The sequence below is a fragment of the Neolamprologus multifasciatus genome, chromosome 11 (genome assembly GCF_963576455.1).
Source record: "Neolamprologus multifasciatus chromosome 11, fNeoMul1.2, whole genome shotgun sequence".
In the NCBI taxonomy this organism is placed as follows: domain Eukaryota; kingdom Metazoa; phylum Chordata; class Actinopteri; order Cichliformes; family Cichlidae; genus Neolamprologus; species Neolamprologus multifasciatus.
The window spans coordinates 7,240,943-7,255,989 of NC_140449.1; the positions used below are offsets into that span (position 1 = coordinate 7,240,943).

The following is a 15,047-nucleotide window of genomic DNA, read 5'->3' on the forward strand; positions in this document are numbered from 1 at the left end:
TGATGTTGACTATTTATTTATTTGAATCACATTTCATAGTTAATTATACAAGAAACTTTAGTTAGAAAACTGTAGTTTCATTTAGTTGTTAGCCATGGTGTTGTTGATCCAGCTGTTGTAGTTGCAGACCTTGGTGTAGACTCCAGGCTTGTTCCTCTGAGCACAGCCGTAACCCCAGGACACAATACCCTGCAGCCGGCCATTGCACACGACGGGGCCACCGGAGTCACCCTGAGGCACAGAAAAGACAAGTGTGAGCAGAGGTGTTCTGAAGTTTGGTTTGTCCTAAAACAGTCAGGATGGCTTTAGCTCATACCTGGCAGGAGTCCTTGCCTCCCTCAAGGAATCCAGCACAGAACATGTTGTTGGTGATCTCTCCAGGATAGGAGTTCCTGCAGCTTGTGTCACTTAGGATGGGGGCATTCAGGCACATCAGACGGTCAGGGTAGTAGCCTAGAAGGGGAGGGAAAAAAAGTCATACAACTCATACATCAACATTTACGCTTTTTTTTCTGAATGTGTGACTGAAGGCTTTGACTCACTTCCACTGGTGCTGGTGTTGCCCCATCCAGAGATCAGACAGGAGGTGCCGGCACTGGCACAGCCAGAGGGCAGGGACACGGTTTTGACGTAGCTGTTCAGGGTGGCGGGCTTGCTCAGCTTGATCAGCATGATGTCGTTATCCAGGTTGTAGCTGTTGTAGCTTTGGTGACGAATGACCCTGGAAGAGCTGATGAACTGCTCAGTGCCCTCATTGACAGCAATGTTGTGCTCACCAAGGCGCAACTGGATGCTTCTGCAGGGAGAGCCAGAAGAGGAATGTATTCAAGTAAAGTGTCTACTTGTTTGGTTAGTATGCCCTTTTATAGGGGTTAGCAGCCCTGCGTGCATTTTTTCATTAAATTAATTTGATGAATGCTCTCTGTACTTACGACTGGTAGCAGTGAGCAGCAGACACGACCCAGGAGCTGGAGATCAGGGAGCCTCCACAGAAGTGATAGCCAACGTTCAGAGAAACCATGTAGGGCACAGAGTTCTTTGTGCACTCATAGCCTCCAATGATCTTGTCATCGTCAATGGGAGCAGCATCTGCAATACAGAAGGAGAGTTCCAGTGTTAAACTCTCTGTTCAAATGATCAAATCGAGAAATTTTGTGCAAAGACTTACATGCTGCAGCAAACAGGGCAAGGAGAATGAAGTACTTCATGTTTGTTTTCTGTGCCTGCGAATCTACACATAGCAGAGGAGTGTGCAGCAGCCTTATATACAGATGCGCAGCCCCGCTTCACAGCTCTTTATCTCAGTCATGCTCCCACGTTTTTTTCCATGTGCCAAGCACACTGATTAAATATTAGCCCACCTGGGAAACAGCAGCATGTTTAAAGATAAAAAAAAAAAATAATTTTCCTTTTACTTATCACATCTTGCTAAATTGTCACTCTGCAACATGTTATGTTTTATCCTACATGAGCACTTTTAAGATCACTTCAATGACGGTTTTCGCTAACACACTATGTACAAATTACTGGAGAAATATTTACTACAACCTATTTAATTTTGCCTAATTTTATTAAGTTTGTAGTTAATCATACTTTTTAAAAAACTTTTTGTGCCCAACAAAGAAACAAAGAACAAGTCAACATTTTAAAGTTCAGCGCACGTGTATGACTTATACAACAGTTTTTAGCATGACATGTTAAGTTTTGGTGTTTTTTTTCCCCCTCTCCTTTCTTTCTTTGTCTTTCCCCCCCTAAGCTCTGCTAACACAACATAACTTCTTCCTGTCATCAGACATGCTCACACAATCCAACAAAGATTCTTGCATTCTTTGATTTAAAGCCAGTGCTTTACAGTAGGCAACATTTTTCTGATAATAGCCATTTGGTTTTCAGGTGCTTTTTTGCTTCCTTGGCATAATAGCATTAGTTAACTCCTCCCAGTAAACAACACACTCAGGCTGAAGGCTTTTGACACTCACAGTCCAGTGAAGCTTTTACAGTAATTTCAACTGACAGCTTTTAAAATCCTCCTTAGGTTTTTTTTTTTTAAATTAAAAAACAACAACATTTACTTTCACATGCAGGCGATCAGTTTCGTCTCCTTAACAGCGCCATCCTCCTCATGACCAATCAGGCCATTCAACATGTTTTTATAGAGAAACTTGAAATCCCACTTGTTATGTACATGTTGCTTGTGTTAGGTTGGACCAGCATTTTGCCTCGGAAATATTCCTCAGAGGTTTTGGTTCATAATAGCATGAAACAGATTTGTCAGCTGCACATCCATGATGTGAATCTTCCTTTCCCCAAAGGTGCTCTACTTGATTGAGATCTGGTGACTGTGTTGATCATTTGAGTACAGTGAACTCACTGTCATGTAGAAGAAAACAATTTCACATGATTTGAAGTTTGTGATATGGTTTGTGATACTGGTGGAAGAAGCCATCAGAAGTCAGGTACACTGTGGCCATAAAGGAATAGACATGGTTAACAACAATACCCAGGCAGGCTGTGGTGTTTAAACAATGCTCAGCTGGTATTAAGGCCCCTAATATCTGCCAATGAAATGGCAGGAGTGGGTCCTGGGGAGGTTTTCTACTATTCATGTGCATTCAACATGTGCATTCAGAAATGCTCTTCTGCATATCTTGGTTGAAATGACTGGTTATTTGATTCTGGCTGTTCTCCTGTTTCCTCTGACATCAATAGGGCACTGCTGCTCACTGAATATTTTCTTCTTTTTGACTATTCTCTGTAAATCCTAGAGATGGATATGCAGAAAAATCCTGCAGATCCCAGTATGTCTGTGAAAACTCGGTCTAAACTGTTTGACACCAACACATATGCCACGGTCAAAGCAACTTTGACCTTTCTTCTGATACTAAGTTTGAACTTCAGCAGGTCGTCTTAACCATGTCTTACATGCTTAAATACACCGAGTTGCTGCTATGTGATTGGCTAATTTGACATGTGCATTAATCAGAAGGTGAACAGGTTAACCTAATGAAGTGGCAGGAGAAAACAAAATAGCTTAAAATAAAATAGAAAGGACAATCACAATAACAAAGTGTAATATATAAAACAGTTCGTACTTTCAGAACTGAGAGTTTTCGGTTGTTTATAAAAAAATATCATGAACGACACAAAGCAGAAAACAACAGAGACGTTTTATTATTAAAAGTAAAATTAAAACCCCTCCAAGTCATCTCTATACTGTGTGACATCGCGATGTGCCTGTCCATCATCGTTCAACGGATGAATTGATAGCTCTTCAGTTGATTGGTCCTGAGCTTGCACCTTCGATGACGTCAACAACAAGCGACTGTCCTCGGTCTGTTTGTCGGCTGCTGAGCTAACAGCTGCACCGATTGTGTTTTGGTTTGCTTTTGCCTCCCATGTGCCCTTATCATGAGGTAAGAAACACAACAGCGTCAGCTTTCCAATCGCGTCGGCTAGCTTGTCAGTGGGAGTTCCGACAGAGCTGCCGCTCCACCTGAAGCTGCGGTAGCCTGTTAGCTTAACAACTAGCTCCATCCCAAGACCAGCACCTAATGTATGCGGAATGCGCAACCATTGCGGATGTGGTGCAGAAAGAAATGCGCATCGATGCGACATATCGCAGACGTGGAGATTACAGGGGGAAAGCAAACGTAGCCGTTCTGGTTTTCGACATAGTTGTAAGCAGCATTTTTTGATGGATTTCAGAACTGGGAGGCGATCCTCTGTCCTGATGTTTCGACTCGGTGTTAAACAAGTGGACGTTTAGATACAGCACTCAGCCTTCTTCTGGTGTTTTACACACTGCACTTGGGTTTGCATTAACATGTCAGTACTGGTGGAAATGATAGAAATGGATTTTAGAGGTTGGAGCTAGCGATCAATCAGACAATGTTATTTTGTATCTCTACAACAATGATTTAGGCAGCTTTAATAAATGTGCTAAAGCGGGTTTAAGACTACTTTAACTTTACGTTTCCTGAGAACCACCTCCCCCTCGCACTTTTAGTGTGTGGCAGCTGTACCCTTAAAAGGTTGATAGTTATGTGTACACAGAAGAGTTGTATTGTCTTCAGCAGTAGGTTCACCTCTGCTTTGAACTTTTGTTAATGGGGCAGAAGCTGTCAGTATCAGAATTGGCCCGCCAGTCAGTTCTGCTGTAAATCAGGTCTGATCCATGACTGAGTACTACGAGGAGGGGGGGCTGCTGTACGAGCAATCACCTCCCATGCACATCAAAGTGGAGTCTCCGGAGGGACCCTTTGGGGGGGGAGCCTCAGAGAACGGCTTCCCCCGGGAGGATGAGGATTCGGAGGGCAGCTGCGACCAGAGCAGCGGATTACCCGGAGGACTCCCCTTCAACGTTGTGGTGGTACATCCAAACATCATGGCACCTGGCATGTCCTCAGATGACCTTTTGTCCATTGAACAAAGTAAGCATATTTGTAACAGCAGAGATTCCTGAGGCACTCTATTGGTCTGAATTATAAAGATATTGATTAAAAGTTGTAAAAATATAAAAGAACTGGAACAATAGAGCAAAAAAAACAAACAAAGAAAAGAAAATACAAGCTACTGTTGATCAGAGTCCCCGATGAAGCCTGGGTCGTTGTTTTGTTTTGTTTTTTATCTCCAGTTGTTTTATATTTTGGCAACTTTTATTAAATATCTTTATAATTCCAACAAACAGGAGTCTGTTTGCTTTTATGCAGTTGAATTGTCCTGCTGATGAGCACCTGTTTAGAGTAATTCTAAACATGTGCATGGCACATGGAAAACAGAGTTCTTCCTTTTTATCTTTTTTGTAAACCAGCCTTACTCCTAATGGAAATCCTTGTGAAATTATTGTCACCCTTAGTCAGCAAAATCATCTGGATTATGCAAAAAATACTTTTTATTATTGTTAGAAAATGTGTAGCTACATTTTAGTGATGGAAGAAAATTCTGATGTCACAGGGCTCAGAGGTTTGCCAAGAGTTGTTGTACTTGCCCATGTTGTTGTTTAGCACAGTTAAAATAAGACTGTTAAAGCTCTGAATTTGACACTTATATTTATATATTTATTTTTTTCTTTCCCATTTGGCTTTCCTCTCAACTTTCTCTTGACAGACCGAGCTATGTCAGCTGCACTGGCTGCTGGCGGCGCAGGAAAAAGAAAGAGTCGCTTCAGCGGAGCGGAGCTTGAAGTGCTGGTGTCCGAAGTTACTCGGTGCGAAGGAGAACTCTTTGGTCCGGCAGGGAGGCTCCGGCGACGTGAAAGAGAGCGCATCTGGGCAGGGATCCTGGAGAGAGTAAATGCTGTTTCCAGAGTCCCGCGAACCCTTAGAGAGGTGAAGAAGCGCTGGGATGACTTAAAGAGGCGCAATGGGGGCAGACTGGCGGATGCCCGCCACCGCAGCTGTTACCTGCCATCCAGCAGAGGGACCTCAATGCTCGGGCGTCCTTCTCAGCCAAGCCCCAGGCTTCAGCAAGCCAGACAGAAGCAAAGCACCAGACCAAAGCCCAGTTTTCCATGCTTCGCTGACTCTGATACAGGTAAACTGTTGTCTGAGAACTGCCTTTCTTTTTAGATTTTAAATGCAACTAATTTCATCAATGCTTGTGTCCATTTTTATTAATAAATTTATTTATTTATTTTCAGGTGTAGGAATGGAAGGATCAGAGAGAGATTGTTTGGAGAAAGATGAGGACAATCTTGAGCGTGACAGAGACATGGGAGAACCTGAGTGTGAACCTGTAGAGAACAGTATGGAAGACAAACTGGGATTAGGCCTTGGTCTGGGAATAGGACCACCCCCTCCATCAGAACGATGGCTGCCACCTTCTCCTCTCTACAGTGCTCCTTTCCTCAATGGTAGCCCGCAACCCAGCAGTCCTCAGCCATCCCTTGGAGCACAGCAGGGTCCTCTTGAAGCCCCTCCACGGAGTTCCTGGCTCGAAGATGAGCTACGAGGGTTGGGGGAAGCTGCAATTCAGCTTGGAAATCGGGTAGAAAAGAGTCTGCGGGAGTTTGGCGAAGGTTTCAGACAGGACATGAGAACACTTGTCACTTCACAAGAGGCATTAGCAGTCAGTCTACAACAAAACAATGTCCTCTTGCAAAGGCTCTTAGGAGTGCTTGAGGCCCAGCAGCAACCACAGCCACAGCAACATCGTGTACAAGCGCACCAATCACAAACACCTCAGCAGCACTTACAGCCACAGCCAGTTCAGCAGCAGCTGCAGCACACAGAACCACAACAACAGCGAATCGAAACACCACAGCAGTCACAGCAACATCAAACACAAATACAGCAGCAACCACAGGTCAGCCAGCATTCAAATAACCAGTCATCTGTAGCTGTTGTACCTGCACCATCATCCCCGGACATGCACGAGTGCACTTTTTCCTCCGATCCACCCACAGACACAAATGGAAGTATGCAGCGACCACGGCGAGGAAGAGCTGTTGACCACAGACGCAGGCGACGGCGCTGAGGAGAATGTATTCAGAAACTCTATAAACTGCATATCATCTGTATTTGATGTTTCAAAATGTGACAAACAAATGATGCTCTTTTTCTACTGACAGTATTTCAGTAACAATAGTTGTTTGGAGTGCTATGCCGTACTCTGGATCCATCTCGCACTTAGGTTTGTATTCAGACAGGACTGAAGCAGATATGAAAATTAGACACTTGAGATCATAGGTGGCCTTAACATTAGATTGGTTTCTCAGACATGTGTACATACTCATGTTCTAAAAGACTCTTAAAAACAGTGACTCTGTTGAGTGGCAACTTCACTCGTGGACTTTAAGAACTCAGAAAAATGACATACTGTAGGCAGTGATGTTCAATATGCATGTCTCTGTACATGGTTTGCAGCAGAGCTGCAAAGCTCAATGATGCTCTTACTAGTTCAGTACTGACTCAGCTCTCCTGATACACTAACCCTGTTGTCATAAAGTACCTGTAACCTGCTGTTATTACCATATATTGTAGCTATACAGCGATTGTAATTATCTGCTAATGTATGCTTGTGCTTTTCAACAGTTTTATGGTACATAATTTTCCAACTTTGGTTGGACAATAAAGCTAGACTGTGTTCTGTTCAGTGCGTTTTGAGACAAAAATGATGTATTCAGAAGAACCGAAACTTTTTGGGATATATTTAAAAACAAAAAAGACACTATGACAACTACATCACAGTATGTTTTGGGTTTAAAATCCTATGTTTATGGTTGAATTTAAAAGCATACATAAGTATGTAGGAGCTATTTATGGTAATCTTGCATGCAGTGACATGGATGTATTTGTAAATAGTTGCAAAGAAACAGATTATTGCCATCACTTAAGTAGTTTTGCACAAGCTATATTTTGTAGATAGCTACTGTTCTGATGAAATGTAACTAAACTTAATAAAAGACAGACATGGACTCCAAATAAACCCAGCCAATCACTTGTGGATTTGTCACCGCATATAAAAATAATAATAATAAAATATCAGGGCTAATGTTGAAAAGTTAAGCTGATTTTATACAATTGTCAAGTGTTTATAAAAACAACTCCAAAACAGTAGTAAAGAGGAAACGCGTGATTTAACGTTTCAAAATATATTTACCGAAACGATGAAGTGAACCGTGCTGAGCGTAATTACCGTTTTATTTTGAAAGTTTCGACCGGAAATTTGATTCCTGACTAGCATGATCCTTGTGTGCTCTGGTCTGGACAAGGGGGTGCATGGGTGAAACATGGCCGCCGCAGACCCAGCGAAGTCTCCCAAACGGCAGAAAATAGCCGAGGAGGAGGTGGAAACATGTGGGGAGAAAACCGAGGCGGTGGAGTCGGGGTGCGGTGCACGCCAGAAAGATGAGAATACGTGTATTAAAACCGGGGGTAGCCCCAACGATGAGCAGAGAGCTGATGTTGGCAGCGACGGCGGCGGTTGTGTTGCCAGCCATTCGGAGGTTACTGTCGAGTCCGGTGCTGGAGCCGACAAAACGACATGCATTTTACCGGAGGACCTGAGAGCGGCTGAAAAAATGGCCGAGGCCAGTGGCAGTGACCAGCGTCCATTCGACTGGTCCGAGACTGAAGATAACGGCAAAGAAGCACAGACGCACGCGGAGGAAAACGATAAGTGTGGTATGCTAACATTGTTGATGTATTTTACCGTTAGCTTTAGCCTCCGGGGCTAACTTGAGCTGTAGCTCTCACTGCTGGTTCTGTTCTGCACTGTGAGTTCTGCTGACATTATTGACCACGGCACACCGAAGCATCAGCCCTGCACCGCTGCTTGTTAACGACGCTCATGATGCATATGCTAGGGTGGCTGCATGCAGTTTGTCAGACTGTTGTTTTCTAACTTGTTACTGTGCTGTTGTTTTTGTGTTTTTTTTCTCTTGCAGACCTCAACAGTGTCTGTGAGGATGCTGAAGAGGTGCTGCAGGACAAGCGTGTTGACAGTGACATTGCCACAAATGCAGAAGAGCCACATGTGGAGGAGAAGAGCACAGTTAAACCACAGAATGAGGATTTTGTGGGCGAAGTGGACGGCATAGAGGATGTGGTTGAAGACGATGAGGAGGCAGACCGAGGAGTGGATACTGATTTGACTGCTAAGCAGAAAAAGTGCCGCTTGGTCTGCAAAGAGTGCGGGAAGAGGTTCACCCGCCGCGAGACGTTCAACCTCCACCGGCACTTTCACGCGCATGAGGACGAGCTCACGCCCCTCACCTGCAAAGAATGCGGCCTTACCTTTCAGCACCGCAGCAGCCTCATCAAACACCGAAACGAACACAGGGAGAGTGAGGAGCCGCAGCTCGTCACTCCAAAAAAGGAGGTGCAAACGATGGAGGAGGGCATTTTTCAGTGCGCAGAGTGTGAGAGGATATTCTCCACAGTCGGCCAGCTGAGGGACCACAACTGCAGCAATACAGTAGAAAAGCCTTACCACTGCCCCCTATGCCGCCAAGATTTCCAGTTTAAGGTCTCCGTCACTAAGCACATGATGACCCATTCTTACGAGAGCACCTTTATGTGCCAAGAGTGCAGTCAAACTTTCCCAAACACTACAGCCCTGCGCTTCCACCAGAGGTGTCACGCCGCCCTAAAGCCCTATGAATGCCCTGAATGCGGCATGGTTTTTAAACACTACTCCGTCATGGAAGACCATCGTCGCAAGCACACCGACAACAGCCGCTCTCACCTGTGTAACATCTGCGGTAAGACTTTCAAGTACAGCAGCCTCCTTCATCAGCATCAGTATCTGCACACAGGGCAGAAGCCCTTCCGCTGCCCCGAATGTGGGAAAAAATTTGCTTTTGCCCAGAACATGAAGGCGCACTGCCGCCAGCATAGACTGCGTGAAACCAACTCCTGTAGTGCACAGACCAGTAAGCAGGCCCCTGCTGCCGAACAGGAGGAGGTAAGAGGGCCGGGAAAGGAGAACGCACACCAGAGCGAGGAACCAAAACGCACATTTAACTGCCCCCTTTGTCCCCAGACATATTGTGCACCAGCTAACCTGAGGGCCCACATGCTCATTCATGAAGCAGAGTATGAAAAGCTGGAGAGATCACCCCGACTCCCAAAGGATGTGAACAAGTACTGGGATAAGGGACACACCTGCCCACACTGCCCGTCCATTTATCGGGACGAGTCCAGTTTAAATGTGCATCTTTTAAGTGTCCACAAGTCTGTTTCACATTATTTAGAAAGACTGGCTGCTCCACCTAAAAAACAATTCACTCCATTAACCAGTGATAATGTGCAAGTGAAGTGGAAAAGCGAAAGCATAAGTGTTAAGTCGTACAAGTGTTCAGAGTGCGGAAAAACTTTCCGCCACCGTTCAGTGTTGGAACTGCATATGCGCATACATTCCAAGGACAAGCCTTACCAGTGTAAAGTGTGCGGCAAGGGCTTTAGATTCAGTAGCTATTTACAGCAGCATCTCATCATTCACACAGGCAAGAAGCCATACAAATGTTCAGACTGTGGGAAGGACTTTGCCTTCCTGCAGAACATGAGAACGCATCAAAAGCTGCATCAGGAAAAACCGTTCCGCTGCACCAGCTGCCGCAAAGGCTACAGCGACGAGATCCAGCTGCAGCACCACATGTTGTCACATAACGGTGACAAACCTCACAAGTGTGACCAGTGTGACAAAAGCTTCGGGTTAGCTTATCTGCTCCGTGATCACATGAACACCCACACAGGAGAGAGACCTCATCGCTGTGAAGAGTGTCACAAAACCTTTTCGTGGTTTAGTAGCCTGCTGGTACACCAGAAGATCCACGCTCGTAAGCGGCAGAGTTTCAGCCAGTACAGTTCTTTCCCAATGAGCTCTAGGATGAGGGGGAGGGGGAGAAGGGGTGGGAGGCCAGTATGGGGATTTTCTAGACCTTTAGGAGGTTCAGGGATGACTACTCCTCAGCAGCTTTCTTATCCGGTTTCGGTAGTGAGAGACGCTGAGCTCCACAGGAGGGCAGTACAGCCGCCATCTTCCATGCATGCATCTTGCATGGATTTACAGAGCAGGCAACAAAAGGAGCAGTGGCTGTCCGAGCTACACCCTCAGCCAGTGCAGTGGAAGGTAGATGGTGGGGAAGTAATGCCTGTTCCATCATCGCAGCACCAACATGGAGGCCCCCAGCAGACACAGTTTGACAGCTCAGTGCTACAGCAGCACCATCGGACAAGTTCATCCTGGGCAGATATTCCTCTGATAAGTCAGTCAGGCTCCACGTCTGTTCAGAGTTTAGATTCGGCACACACAAAAGACGGCACGTCTTCTGTTGCCGCCTCTCACCTGGTGTCTGTGCCAAAAAAATCCAGCCCATCAGCAGTGAACGAGATGGTGCAGCACAGGCAGCACAAGCCTGTTTCTTGGAGCAGCACTCCCACGTCTACAGTGCTAGCCTCCACAAGTTCTGTGCAACACGAATTTTCTGTTCCCTCCTCCTACATAGACGGAGCAGCTCTGTGGAGTGTCAGGCCAACTCCACTAGTAAATTCACAGGGCTCACCAAGTAAGCTCGGGCAAGAGCTTCAGCTGCCAAGATGGTCAGTTACCCCAGTGTCCTCACAAAAGGAGCCGTCAACACCTCCTAAGAAGGAGGACAGAGTGTGGGACTTGAGTAATCCTCAAGTAATACCTTCGACTGTTAGCCAGCCAGAGAAGCCATGGAACGGCTGTGAGCCACAAAAGCCATGGGCTTCTGGCTTAGCAGGTGCATCCACCTCAGCTCAAATAGACCAAAGCAGTGCTATGCCAATTTCCAGTCCCGTCTCTCATGGGGCCAGCAGCACCTTATGGGACATACAAACACCACCAGGAATTCCAAAGACTATAAACTCCACTGAGAAGTTAGTAAATAATCAAGATTTTCAGCTGCAGCAAAAGCAGGCGTCATCTGGCTGGGCCAATGTACAGACAGCAACACAGAAGGTTCCCATCTCCATTCAGTACGAGCCTCATCGTTTTGGACAGGGCATGGGAACACCAGTATGGGGCTTCCAAAATAACCCAGTGGGTCCTCAAACCCTGCTTTCTGGGCAACTCAAACCAGGGAATGGACCGGAGCTGCAGCAACAACCAATGGTAACAGGCACTCAAATAATCATAAATCAGCCTTCTCCTTTTTTCTCACCTCCACTTGCTCCGCTCCCTCCTCTTGCTTTGCCTGGCCCTCACCCTCTTCACTCTGTCGCAGTTGGTGCACTTCCAAGACCTCCACACCCAAATATTTTTTTCACACCACAGGCTGTCATGAGCGAGAGGCCACACATGCCACAGACCCTGTCCCTACCTCAACTTGCCCCGCGGACAGAAACTCACAAACTTGGATCTCGTTTGCCTTTTGCCCCAGAACGGCTTCTCCAGTGCATGATATGCGGGTGCTCTCTTCCTCGGGAGCTGGATCTACAAATGCATTACTTGCAACATGCACAAGGAGAGATTTGACATTTCTACTCTAGCAACAAGACTTAGTTTTAGTTTTTTGTTTGTTTGTTTTTGTAATAATTTTATTATTTGGTGGAACCTCATTTATCACACATGGATGAGCATTAGCAAAAAGATGGGGAAGGTGAAACGTGATTTAGCCTGTACACTTGTTACACATTTTAAGTCTTTTGGCTTCAGATTAGATTGCACAGTCAGGGTGTGTTTTGACATGAAGGGTGTGTACACATGCCATTTAAAGTGTTTTGCTGTCTTTTAAAATGCATATCCAAATACTTCTAGATTAATGAGGTTCTACTGTAAGGTCTACATTTCATTTATTGCCAGTGACCTTTAGATTTAGATAATATTAGTACTTTTCTAGTTCCGGTCATATGTCCTGAATCATTTGTACTGTGTTTCTTCATGTACAGTATACTGTGTGCCTTTTTATGAGTACAGTCTGCATGTCTGCTGTCTTTGGTATCCTAGGCCTAGTTTGTGCTTATTAAGGTAGACTCAACAATGTGACCTCCCTCCCAAAATGCAGAGCAACTGTTTCAAAGATGCTGTAAAGAAATGTGTGTTTTTGCTTTTGGAGAAGTGAGGGGGATTGTTGTGTTCACAGATTAGATTTGTCAGAACATAACAAGGAAAAAAAACTGTACACATACAGTATAATCCTCTTAGGGAGCACTTGTGATCACAGGGCCACTGGCCTGGTCCAAATATGCGACGAGTAAAACGCAAAACCATTTCTAATATGTAATTGTGATTTCACAGTAAGAGTTTTCTGTAACTGCAACACTTGGGGTGGCCATTGGGGATGGGGCAATTTGGCACCTTTACACAATTAATGACTGCTGACCAATAGCTCATTTTGTAAGAAATGTTAGACTTATGTGATGTTTTGTCATTAACATTTTTTTACAGTGGCAAGAAAGGAAAATAATTGGTTACATAATTTTTTGCTTCAATTGGTCCAGTCTGCATCTCTTACCAGAATAAGTATTTCAGATTGGAATGTACCCAAGTTTGTAAAAATTAATTCCACTTTTTAGTGTGTAAATGTTTTGTTTTTGTTTTTTTTGTGAATAATGAATGATCTCATTCCGTAACAGTAGATCTAGGTGAGTACATCATCACATCTCCTTCCGTTATGAAAATGGGCATTAGATTAGCTCTGGTGGCCCGCCAAGTGACTGACAATATTCATTACTGCTATCTGCTGTAGAAATAAACAAATGGTTCATATGTAAAAATAAAATGAAAAAAAAAAAAGCCACAAAAAGAAGGAAAAGCAAAACAACTCCAACATTCATCAATTCAGAAACGTGCCCTTCTACCTCTATCCACTGTTTTAGCATGGAAGATTTTTCCCATGATGTCTACATATTGGATTAAAATAAAAACCTGCCTTTGATTATAAACTTGTGTGGTGCAGTACTTCACAGTTAGCATAAACCAGCATTAGCACCTGGACATTGCTATTATAGGGAACTCCTTAACCTTAATATGATGGGGTAGGATCAATTTTGAAGATGTGCTATCAGATTTATTTTTCCTCCCCAGGAATTAGGTCACTGAATAATGGAAAGCTGTATGGGTTCGTGCATAACCCATGAAAATATGTTTTGCATTATAGGCTTTATTTATTGTGATTTTCTGTGTTTAATCATTACATTGTAATCTTTTTCACAGTTTAGAGACCCGGAGTAGCAAGATTTAATACTTGTAGAAGCCTTTAAATAGATATTTAATGCCGAATGAAACGATGAAAATGACTCGGTGAATGATGGGTTGAGTTAACTCCTCCTTCAATGAATAAACTTATTAACTTATTTGAGAAAAAAAAAACCCAGATAAAACGTGTATGAGAAACATAAAGTCATGAAACGTATTCCTGTGTGAATTATTTAAAATGTGTTGATCTCTTGAGGACTGATGCAGTAAGAAAAAAGAAAATTGGCCAGGTGGTGGAGTTAAACTCAGTACCTTCTTGCTGTGAGGCAACTGTTTCGAACCACCTCACCACCATGCTGCCCTAAACTTCAGTTCCACCAGTCAGTAGTGAAGTGCCAGAGTAAATGTCGTAAATAAACCAATGTATAAGAGCACTGGATAAACAGATTAAAAACCACACTGAGATGACATGATTAGTATGAGAATTAAAGAGATAATTTTAGTTTCTTATCACCCATTCACATACTCTTGTTTAGTGGTGTGATTTTTGGGTGGTTGGACGGGGTTAGCGTCCAAGTTTGACAGTGTAATGAAATCTTCATATACCAAATACTTTTCTAGATTTTTTTTTTTTAGAAGTTCAATCTGCCCACTTTCAAGCCTTTTCTTTTTACATTGAAATTGCAATTTTTGAACATAATTATATCTCAAAAACCATTGACAATTAAAAGCCTGAAAATTTCCGGGATCTTTGGAGGCTCCTGAAGGGCAGTGTGCATGCTTACAAAGTGGGTGTCAAAAATGAAAAGTATTTACCAAAATTACTCTCCCAAAGAAAACTAGCGTAACATCTAGAAACTTAACCATGCTTTATTTATTTGGTGCAACTTGTCATATTTGCTTAATGCAGCATAAAAGTTGAATGAAAATAGCATTTCCCTGTTTTTAGTGACATAGGAATGTAGTGTTAAAAATATTATAGATTATTTATTTTTGCATTATTGTGAAATAAATTGAAAAAACTTAACAAACTGTCACTTGTCTTTTACAGTGTGACAGGGTTTTTGTTTTTTGTTTTTTTGTATTAATGTATACTCAAATATGGGACTTTACAGGACTGCTTCTTTTTTCACATTTGTCAAGAGATTTATTCTAAAGACACTTCTTCAGCTAAGAATCTAAAGGTAGAAACACACAGACGCTGCAGTTTTTACTTGCAAGGGCAATCACAGAACGCTCACACCAGAGTGGGGGCCCTGTGATGTGCGCTCTGTCTCCTGCACCTGCCTTTATTTATATACAAAAGTAATACAACAGTGAATACGTCTATTCATTAACAGAGGAATGTTAGTATGTAGGGAGTGAAGATAAAAGTGGTTCAGGTGTGTGTGTGTGTGTGTGTGTGTGTGTTATTCTGAAGAACGTTGCCCCTCTTCTTGAAG

The 15,047-nt window shown here is 43.7% G+C and overlaps 3 protein-coding genes across 5 annotated transcripts; 2 read left to right on the forward strand and 1 right to left on the reverse strand.

The window, feature by feature from the left end:
• Positions 1-1,292, reverse strand: LOC146507721 (trypsin-3-like). The gene is made up of 5 exons (XM_085177780.1): positions 1,169-1,292; positions 933-1,089; positions 543-796; positions 317-453; positions 1-231 (listed from the first exon to the last, which is right to left on the reverse strand). The coding sequence occupies exons 1-5, from the start codon at positions 1,206-1,208 to the stop codon at positions 82-84; spliced, it is 738 nt and encodes a 245-aa protein (XP_085033906.1). The 5' UTR covers positions 1,209-1,292; the 3' UTR covers positions 1-81.
• A 1,993-nt stretch (positions 1,293-3,285) lies between these two features.
• LOC146507722 (uncharacterized) lies at positions 3,286-7,088 on the forward strand. Of its 2 annotated transcripts, XM_085177779.1 has the most exons (4): positions 3,286-3,413; positions 4,116-4,430; positions 5,107-5,532; positions 5,639-7,088. In XM_085177779.1, the coding sequence occupies exons 2-4, from the start codon at positions 4,175-4,177 to the stop codon at positions 6,472-6,474; spliced, it is 1,518 nt and encodes a 505-aa protein (XP_085033905.1). In that variant the 5' UTR covers positions 3,286-3,413; positions 4,116-4,174; the 3' UTR covers positions 6,475-7,088. The 2 variants fall into 2 exon arrangements, with proteins under 2 accessions (XP_085033905.1, XP_085033903.1); XM_085177777.1 differs by having other exon boundaries at positions 3,288-4,430.
• A 442-nt stretch (positions 7,089-7,530) lies between these two features.
• Positions 7,531-13,352, forward strand: LOC146507723 (uncharacterized). 2 transcript variants are annotated; one of them, XM_085177776.1, is made up of 3 exons: positions 7,531-8,123; positions 8,387-11,580; positions 11,743-13,352. In XM_085177776.1, the coding sequence occupies exons 1-3, from the start codon at positions 7,730-7,732 to the stop codon at positions 11,941-11,943; spliced, it is 3,789 nt and encodes a 1,262-aa protein (XP_085033902.1). In that variant the 5' UTR covers positions 7,531-7,729; the 3' UTR covers positions 11,944-13,352. The 2 variants fall into 2 exon arrangements, with proteins under 2 accessions (XP_085033902.1, XP_085033901.1); XM_085177775.1 differs by having other exon boundaries at positions 8,387-13,352.
• The last annotated feature ends 1,695 nt before the right edge of the window (positions 13,353-15,047 follow it).

Coding starts and splice junctions, on each gene's coding strand:
- LOC146507721 (XM_085177780.1), bottom strand. CDS start 1,208: ATGAAGTACTTCATTCTCCTTGCCCTGTTTGCTGCAGCAT. Junction 454..542: donor CAACACCAGCACCAGTGGAA/GTGAGTCAAAGC, acceptor CTCCCCTTCTAG/GCTACTACCCTGACCGTCTG. Junction 232..316: donor GAGGCAAGGACTCCTGCCAG/GTATGAGCTAAA, acceptor TCTGTGCCTCAG/GGTGACTCCGGTGGCCCCGT.
- LOC146507722 (XM_085177779.1), top strand. CDS start 4,175: ATGACTGAGTACTACGAGGAGGGGGGGCTGCTGTACGAGCAATCACCT. Junction 4,431..5,106: donor CCTTTTGTCCATTGAACAAA/GTAAGCATATTT, acceptor TTCTCTTGACAG/ACCGAGCTATGTCAGCTGCA. Junction 5,533..5,638: donor CTTCGCTGACTCTGATACAG/GTAAACTGTTGT, acceptor ATTTATTTTCAG/GTGTAGGAATGGAAGGATCA.
- LOC146507723 (XM_085177775.1), top strand. CDS start 7,730: ATGGCCGCCGCAGACCCAGCGAAGTCTCCCAAACGGCAGAAAATAGCC. Junction 8,124..8,386: donor GGAGGAAAACGATAAGTGTG/GTATGCTAACAT, acceptor TTTCTCTTGCAG/ACCTCAACAGTGTCTGTGAG.